General features: G+C 37.8%; 1 protein-coding gene across 2 annotated transcripts in view; it reads left to right on the forward strand.

The window, feature by feature from the left end:
* The first annotated feature begins 2512 nt into the window (after positions 1-2512).
* LOC107557969 (coiled-coil domain-containing protein 172-like) overlaps positions 2513-9673 on the forward strand; it is a 9150-nt gene continuing 1989 nt past the window's right edge. For both annotated transcript variants that reach the window (XM_016241567.1, XM_016241566.1), the window contains exons 1-6: positions 2513-2740; positions 2907-2992; positions 4105-4221; positions 4495-4660; positions 5690-5791; positions 5889-5991. In XM_016241567.1, the coding sequence (XP_016097053.1) occupies positions 2662-2740; positions 2907-2992; positions 4105-4221; positions 4495-4660; positions 5690-5791; positions 5889-5991 (653 nt within the window). In that variant the 5' untranslated portion in view covers positions 2513-2661. The remainder of the gene's footprint in view (positions 2741-2906; positions 2993-4104; positions 4222-4494; positions 4661-5689; positions 5792-5888; positions 5992-9673) is intronic.

A 9673-nucleotide genomic window follows, 5' to 3' on the forward strand; every position in this document is an offset into this window, starting at 1 on the left:
TTTTTTGTTAAAGCAGTGTTGCTGTTGTAAAGTTGTACAGCTACAGTTGTGTTGCTGGGTTTTAAAGCAGGTTTGATTTTTTTCCGTCCTTATCACTCTGTATTTATAGGATTTCACTGTCCACTCTGTTCAAATGTGGATGAATGGTTACACATAGATGTGTGCACACACTGTCAGAGCTGTGTGAGACCACTACCATCCCGCTTTTGTGGGGGTGGGTAGGGGTGTATAGGTTTTTAACATTCTAAAAGCTCTTTATTCCAAAGATACTACAAGCTAGTCAGTTTATTCAGTAGGTGTAATGTATTCTAAGTTGCTTCAGAAGTATTGCAAGTATTTCGTACAACAATAATGCATTGACATAAAAAAGGAAATTTACTTTTGGTACTTAAGTACTTTTAAAAGTAAGTACTTCTGTACTTTTACTTAAGTAAAAATCTGTCTTTACAACTTTTACTTGTAATGGAGTAATATTTGACCAGCAGTATCTATACTTTCACTCGAGTAATGGAGTTGAGTACTTTGTCCACCTCTGGCTATAGCTAGCCTAATTAAAAAGAAAAACACATGTATTTGTTAACTCAACTGTAATAGTTATTAATAATAACTAATGTAATACTTAATGCAAAAAAAAAAGTATAAAAAAATAAGAATTTGTCACTGTGGAAATTGTAAAACACTACTACTCTGCTCTAGCCTATAGCTGAACATGAGTGACTGTCTCTGAAGAGTGAAAAAGCACACAGATGTTATACATTTTAGATCCAACAATTGATAAGGGGAAAACTGAACGTTTGTTTGCCAAGTTTAAACACTGAATTGAAAAATTGTTTGCGTTATCAGAGGTGAGTGTAAAGTTCCTGTTCACAGTGACAGTGTTCCTACTAAAACATAGCCTAAGTGTTAACAGATTTAGTTTTAATTATTATTTAAATATAATTTGTTTAAAAAAAAGATTTTTAGGACATTACTTTCCACTGGAATATCCTTGTGTCGAGGACACAGGCTGGTGGATTACATTCTACTTATTCTGTCCTATTAATTCTTTTTACAATTTAATGGCTTTATAGTTAACTATGGTTAAACATAAATCCATATGTCCTTATCAATGAGATGAACTTTTACATGAGAAAAAACCTCCGAAAACTTTTGATATTTATCCTTATGTCCATAGTTACTATGCTATTGACAACTGTTCAATCAAGAGTCATGCTCCTCGTCTGGTTTAAATGCATTTCTCAATTAACCTGAGTTCATTTCATTCTAATAACCGTAAGTGGAGAACTGGGTTTCTACAGGCCATTGGTGACAAGCAGGGTTCAAGATCATTTGAAATATTCCCCTCACCTCATCGCTCTTTCTCTCTCTCTCTCTTAATGGGAATTATCTGAATTGTAATAACTAAATCGATTTAGGCCTGGCTCCAGCACTAAGATTTAAGGTGGGCCGGACAGTTGGGGTGGTGGGTGTTGGATGGTTTCTTGGATGGGCCAAGGCCTGATTTGCACTGTATCATACAATAAATGAAAGCGTTTTGATTTAAGAGTTTGATTATTGAAGAAAAAGTCTGAAAAACATGAAACTCATTTTGCAAATGAATGTCAAAATGATATAGTCACCATCATATAAACTAGAACACTTTAATGTGCTGCATGGCACCAAATCAAGACCATTCTTTCCAGCAGTGTTTGGGAAACTGGAGAAATTAAAGAATGACGTGACAAATGCTGTACCAAATGGCACCAAATTAAAGTTATTGATTGCTGACTGTGCTTACAAACGCCAAACAATAGGGAGACTGACAGTTTCAATTGCACTTCAAAGTAGGCTGGTGATGAATGAAACCATTAGTTTAGGAGGCCAAATGACTGAGCTATCTCATGGGCTTACACATTTCTCACAGGTGGTGTGTCTAGGTACACCTCTGCCAGTGGATCATCGGTGGGTAGGCTACTGCAAGGCTATTTATCAGACAGCCACTGTCTGGAAGTTAATGCCATTGTCCATATCCACTCTACATGCTCTCAATGGGGTAACGCCAGTGCAACTTCTGAAGAATTTGATCTGAAATAATAATAAGAATAAAGTCACCTGACTCCAGGTACCAAGAACAGGAAACATGTCGTTCAAACCGGAAACCGTAGCAAAACGGTGCACGCCGGTTTGAGCTTGAACTTGCCCCAGATTCCTCTTCTTTTGCCATATTTACACTGCTAAGGAGGCAGATAAACCGCATCTGATGTGGTAAATATACAATGAAACAGTCCATTTAAACATTAAGTTGCACACATAAGTTACAATTAAATAATATTATGCTTGAAATATAAAATTATAAATAAAGAAAAACATAAGTAGATATAGCTATAGTATAGATACATATACTAGTTCTGGTCAACCAAGAAGTTCATCGTAGATTAGGCAAAGTTTGTTTATTTGCGTTAATCAACATGAATTAAAGTATAGTGCGGACTGGAGGGGAAAATCGTTGTTGCTGCGCATGCGTTTTCGCTCAGTAAACAGGTACTGCGCATGCGCATCGCGTGAGAAGAGTAGCCCTCTCATCTACTACGTTTATTTTGAAACGCTTTCCCCGCGAAACACCAATTACAAACTAACCTTTCCTGTTTCCTCCCTCTCATTATTATTGTTATAATAATAAAAATGAGTCTAGACACTCTTTTTGAGCAAATTTTATTGACAGAGCAGCAGGTGTCAGAAAATATCAAGCAGCTTCATGAAGGTAACAGCAGATTAGTTAACGGTTAATTTGAGATGAGCTCGCGAGTGTTTTTAAACGTGAAGAAACACCAATATAATTATTTCACATTAAATATTTGAATAGTTCTTAAAGTTGTACAAAATTAAGCTTGTAGCGATAGAAAATGTTCGTTATTTTGCTCATTCAGTTAAAGCTGCCATCAAGAGTGTACAGGACAAAATAAACTCCTCGCGTGAAAAACTGGAGGAAGCACATCGTGAGCTGGATGAGAAGGTATGGTCGGTTACCCAGTGTTTAAAAAGAGACGCATAATGACAGATTAGAAAAGATTAATTTCCCTTTTCATTTTTCTTAAGTGTTATGTGAATGTATAGGCCTACCTCAGATAGAAATATTGCCACACAGCAAAGGAGGTGCACTGTCACTCATCTTAAAGTTTAACTGTGCAGAAAGCTGATATGCAGTATTAATATCCGTTGGCGCTGTGAAAAGGCATTCTGTTTCATGATTAAAACACTTCATCTAATGGACAGGATACATTAAATGGAGTGGATCAATTCAAAGCGGCACTGCAAAATCAATCTAGTTTCTTTCAGATTACATTAGTATTATTGTTGAAAACCTTTAAAAATACAATTAACCTCGCAAACATATGGTATACAGTTTGTTTGCTACCAATGTCAGACATAGTAAGTCAATGAGCAATTGAATCATTTGATTAAAGAGGTCATTACATGAATACTGAGGTCAATACAGAGACTGACTATAGGATTCTGAATGCAAAAGCAGATGTGTCCTATTCACATAAACTGATAATCATGCAGTGAAGATAAATATTTGTATAAAATGTATGTTTAGCATTTTCACAATTCATCCATTATGCATTGTGGCAAGTTTAAAACATTTAGTACAGACTCCTTGAATGACCTCAGTGATCCACCTGAGATGGTGAATGTCACAAAAGACGTGTCTAATTTTCTGCGTAATATGTTTGGTAAGACCAACGCGTCCCGTGTAATTATGAGACGTAATTTGCGTGCATTCTTTGAAGCCAGGTAGAGAATAATTACCTGAAGGATCGTTGATGTCTTTCACACTTGACTGAGCTGGTAAAAGGAGAGAAGCAGAGACTTGAATTCCAAAAGGCAATGCTATGCCAATTACAGAATGACCTACAAACAAAATGACATAAGCTTACCTTAACCAACAGCACTGAAGCCACTGATCTGACAGATGAGCAACATGCTGTGCTGCCGCAATGTCTTTGTGCAGCCAGTTAGAAAACGTCACTGCTGTGAATGCAAAGTTTATTTTGTGGGATGCTTCATTTGGGGACCATCTGACACAAGACGCTGATCAAATTCATGATTAATTTGTGATCGTAGGCTCAGCTCCTGGCTGAAACCAAACTGCAGTTTGTATTGATGACAAAGCGACAAGATCAGCTGGAAAGGCAGAAAGAGGAACTCCTTGGAATGCAGAGAGATCTCAAAGAAAACCTGGTACATACAACCTTCCACATTGGAGTTATAAGACCATTGTCTCTTGATTACACACTCCATTAAAACACAACAAAGTTAAGTCTGAAACAATATTATTATAATTATGAAAATCGTCACCATCATGTGGACTGATAAAGAAAGTTTTCAGACCTAGCTTTATCCATCATCCACTACAATGCACACGCTGAAGTGTTAAAATAATGCTTTTGTACTATTTGTACTATTTTGTACTATTAATCTGCATAATAGCCTTTCCATTATTTTAAAATTCAGGACAGACTGAAAAGAGAATCCTGTGAAGAAAGAGAGAAATTCTTGAAGGACATGATAACTTTCAACAGTGAATACAACCTAATCAGCAACAGAAATGCTGTTTTTCACACCCAAACCCTATCTAAAATCCAGAGCTTGGAGCTGGAAGCTGAAACTCTACACAAAGGTGAACGTTTTTTTTTTATTATTGTTTTTAAAAATCAGACAAAAGTATTTAATGCACTGCACATCAATGTATTACAAACAAACTACTGTACATAAGACAGATCTGATCTAAATGAATCCAGTAGTTGCGGGGAATGGATAGTTTTTATGGTCACTGCTGAATAAGATAATACAGGCTTACACAAGTTTTAATATAAGGCAATTATCCATCATTATGTATAGCACTGTTAAAAAATGTATGGTTGGTAAGTTTTCTAAGTCTCGGCACGTCAATACTTTTTGTATCAAAAGGTACAGTAAAACAGTAATACTGCAATTTTTTGTAGTGTTTTTTTTTTTTTTTACAATTTTAGGAACCGTTTTCTATTTTAATAATTTTTTTAAACGTGATGTAAAACTGAATTTTCAGTGTCACATTTGAAATCACTATAATATGCTGAAATGGTGCTAAAGAAACAGTGTTGGAATGTTGAAAACAGTTTTGCTGCTTAATATTTCAATGCATTGCAATGCATTTTTCTTTCAGAATTCTTTGATTAATAAAAAGTTCAAAAGAACAATATAATTTTGAAATATAAATTCTTTGTAACATTGTTTTTACTTTCACTTTCAATCAATTTTATGCATTCTCATTGCCGAATAAATTCAATGTTTAAGAAAAATGTAACTAAATATTTTAAAGTATTTTTGACTCAGCTATGGAAGCTATCATAATGTAAATCATTCACCCATACGATTTAGCAAACTATTTGAGCCAAGATTAACAAGCACTGAATGACTACCTAGCCTTTGTTGACATGCTGAAATATGCCATTCAGCTTGCAGAAAATGCACGGTTGTTTCTCAGGTTCAGATAAAATCATATCCGAAGGTATAAAGATGGTATGACAAGGTGAAAACAAAGCTTTGTATTCAGAAGGCATCCACAAAGTTGTCATTGAAGTGGTGCTTGTTCTTCAAAGGACTGTTTGTTGTAGTTCTAACCACCTGCCAGCAGGTTACGTAAGTTGTCACTTTTGCTGTTCCTCAGAGATGGACTTGCTGAAGCAAAAGAACACTTTGCTAAGTTCCATGGAGGCAGAGAAGAGATCACTAGAAGCTGAGCTCCAGGATATACAATCACAGCTTACAGGTAAAACAGGGCTCTGCTCTCTTCCTCTGACAAAGTTTAGAAATATCAGTGTGTCAAAATAGGCCTCTCATCCCTTTATTTTTCTGATCGTCTGCAGATACAGAGAGAGATCTGAAGGAAGCAGTGGCTCTGACAGAGAGTTTGAAGACAGAGAGGCTCATGGTCTGCCAGAAACCCTTGACAGACAGCACCTGTATTAGGCAAGAAAGTTCTCACCTATCGTAATGTTAGTGTGATAGCATGATCCATGAGGAGCGTGAGTAAAGATTGCTGAATTTCCCTTCATCCATCTCTCCATCTTCCTCCTCCTGTCACTTCACCATGTGTAAATAATGCAGCATTAGGTCCATTCTATTAATTAGGTCTTTGATATGTTGCTTACTATGTCCGGTCCAAAGCTGGTAAACACAACTCCTTCAGATCAGCGCCCCACTAGGAAGTGATGATGGAAAGGGGATCGATAGCTAACCTTTCTCAGGAAGAAAGTTCCTCCACTGGGGTGTGTAAATCATGCGTGGGGGTAGTGTGTGGAGCGTAGCACAAATCTTCCTCATTAATAGGACAGGCTGTATAAGCTCACAGGATGTGCTGAGGATGAGGCTTTTGGGACAGCGCTGCTAAGCTCAGGATGTGTTCATTCCTCTCCTATGTAGTCATGAATCACACTTAAACACATGCATAGGGCAGTTTTTCCCCTCTATTGATCATCTGCCATTGAGCACGTCAGTTAAAATTAACAGTGTCTATGTAAGTGGAAGTTATGAGAGGGACTCGGCATCCCAAACTTTACTACATGGCAAGGTTTTAGTGATCTATTTTGCTAATGTGAAGATGTTTCTAGTTTTAAATGTTTTATGGCTCTGAATAAGATTAACTTAAACAAACCTCCAAGTTGATTTCTAGTAGTATTTTGTGAGCTTATTCACATTCCTTATTTGCAGGTCATACCAAATAGATAAAAAAATGTTTTTGTTGAAGTTGTTTTGTAGGGCTGGGTAAAAAATCTCGATAATTATCGATTCTCATTTTTACGGAACGATATCGATTCTTAAATCCCAAGAATCGATTAGTCTAGCCTGTTTTCAGTTAATGGACTGAACGTTGAAGGGCACTTCCCATCCAATATATCGCAATAAGCATTGTGCTTGGGTACTTTTAATATGAAACAAAGTCTCAGGTTTCAAATTCTGTCTATTGTATTGCAGTATTCAAACAACAAATGCCGTTTTGGCTCTGTTTAATGTGGAGTGACAGATCGCTGTAGCTCCTCAGTTCAACAGACGCGGCAGCGCAAGACGCACGTGAACTGATCATCTCCTCTACATTAATACCAGTTTCAGCACATAAACAATAAACATGACTAAACATCCGAAGGTAAGTTAAAAGAAAGAGTACAACTTTACAATCTGTTTTCTGTCTCAATCTCAAAAACACTCAATCAGTGTTTCAGCCGCGCAAAGACATCAGTATAACAGCTTGTAAACAATGTCACGTAACGTCACATTTACCTCAGAAAAACATATTCGGTGACCATAAACTCATTAGTCCGATAGAAAAATAAACTGTAGAGAGGGGCATTTTGCTAAATATATACACCATATAACATATTCATTATACATTTTACCGTTCTTCAATGTTTAATTTGTTTGAATAAATCCACCATTATGTTTATATTTAAAAATAACAAGTTGAAGTAGAAATATTATGTAATTGTAACTATTATTTTAAAAACTTCATGAAGTGAAATTTTAACAAATCAGTTAATTTTAACCTTCAATATTATAATAATGTAGTACCAACTGATTCATGTATATTTTACAGCATTAGTTGAGAGATTTTTTTTCCTTGAGAAAATTTGGCATGTACTGTACCTGATATGTATCCAAAATAATTGATATCGAATCGAATTGGTAATCGAATCGAATCTCTAGCTTGTGAATGAGAATCTAATCGAATCGTGAAATTTGTGTCAAAACCCAGCCCTATTGTTTTGTGTGAGTGCAAATGTATACAACATAATTGTTTCAAACTTTATTAGTAAATGCTAAAATCACTTTAAAAATGTGCATTCAAACAAAACGTTATTTTATGTTGATTTGCCTTAATTTGTTACATCCTGGAAACCCATTAAGCTGGAACAAGAAACATCTAATTTCAAAGAGATTTGCTTACTCTTGTTCTGATGACAGTACTCTGTACTTTGAAAATGTCTTTCTTTTTTCAAAGCAATTTTTCAGTCTAAAGTAGCTCATTTAATTATGTCTTTATATGAAAAGATAAGCATCGGCACAGTATATATTCAGTTTTAATTAGTCCCGTAAGTCATTTCTTTACTACACAGACAAAATTGTGGATTTCCAAGACTGTGGTGAGTATCACATACAGTGTGGCTATATTTGAGCCTTAAAGGGGTAGTTCACCCAAAAATGAAAATGTAATGTTTATCTGCTTACCCCCAGGGCATCCAAGATGTAGGTAGGCCTGGGTATCGTTCAAAATTTTCCGATACCGATATTGACTTCGATACCGGTTCCTGAACGATACTTTTTTCGATACCAATTTTATGAAATCAATTTGAACAAGATTACATTATCTAAAAAAAAATAAATTGGCCAAAACACACATTAGATGGCAGGTCCGGATTTACCTATTTTCGTGACATTTTTGGGCCCCCTTCCCATTAATATAATAGAACTAATATTACCACCCAAACAAACTAAAATATTTCTTAATCTGTGGAAAACGACTTAGGTATCGAAATTTGGTACCGAACGACAAGACGTTTTTCGATACTCGATGGTATCGAGGCAATTCGGTCGGTGCCTAAAACGTATCGAACTCGATACCCAGCCCTAGATGTAGGTGACTTTGTTAGAACACATTTGATGATTTTTAAGTCCAACCTTTGCAGTCTATCAGTCGTATAATGGATGGCAATGGTAACAAAATCTATGAGTGTAAAAAAAACATGCACAGACAAATCCAAATGAAACCCTGCGGCTCGTGACGATACATTGATGTCCTAAGACACGAAATGATCGGTTTAATAAACAGGGGATCTGGTGTCCTCGTCGTGCTGCGGGATTCGTGAAGGGAAGGGCAGTGATCAGGAAGGAAGGAAGGGTCCAGGTAAGAGGCGGAGTCCGGCGGCCGCACGCGCTCCCCGCTCCAGTCCGGGGCGCGAGGGGCGGTGGCTTCTATCAGCGGCTTCGTCCTTCTCTCTGCCCACGGCGCTTGAAGGGACTAGACGGCCCAGCATCCTTGCCCAACGGCCGTGTAATGGGTGCGGTTCTCGTCCGGAGTGCGGGTCCGGCAGTTCACGATTCTGGCGGCACGGGAGTCCCTCTACGCACCCCTTCTGGACCCACGAGGACACCAGCATGCATGCACGGGGAAGAGACCGGTCTCCCAAGGAGAGGAGCGCTCGGCATTTAAACAGCGGCGGCGATGAGGCGCCATTCGGTTCAGGTGTGCCCCCATTACACGCCGCCAGCCCTGGCTATTTCAGCGCCCCTCCTCTCTCATGCACCCACTCATGTCGGGAGACTGGCGAAGGGCGGCAATTAAGGGGTGATGCTGATAATTAGGGGGAGGCAGCCGACTCGTCACAGTGTGTTGATATCCAGCTGAAGAGCAATCAACCATAACTTCAGGCGAGCAGGCTCAGAAGTTGGGAATACATGGAAAGTCATAACTCTCGAATGAGTTCGCGCGAGAGAACGTAATCTTTTAGTTTTAAGTCGGTTTGAACAATCCAGATAAGCACAAGTAAGTACCATTTTATTAGCCGTCATACCTACAATGACTGTGCACTGTGTAAACAATGAGTGATGTATACGCGCGAGAGATCACTTCCGGTGCTTGCGTAAACTACGCCAGAGC

This window comes from Sinocyclocheilus grahami, unplaced genomic scaffold, assembly GCF_001515645.1.
Source record: "Sinocyclocheilus grahami isolate Dianchi unplaced genomic scaffold, SAMN03320097.WGS_v1.1 scaffold626.1, whole genome shotgun sequence".
In the NCBI taxonomy this organism is placed as follows: Eukaryota; Metazoa; Chordata; class Actinopteri; order Cypriniformes; family Cyprinidae; genus Sinocyclocheilus; species Sinocyclocheilus grahami.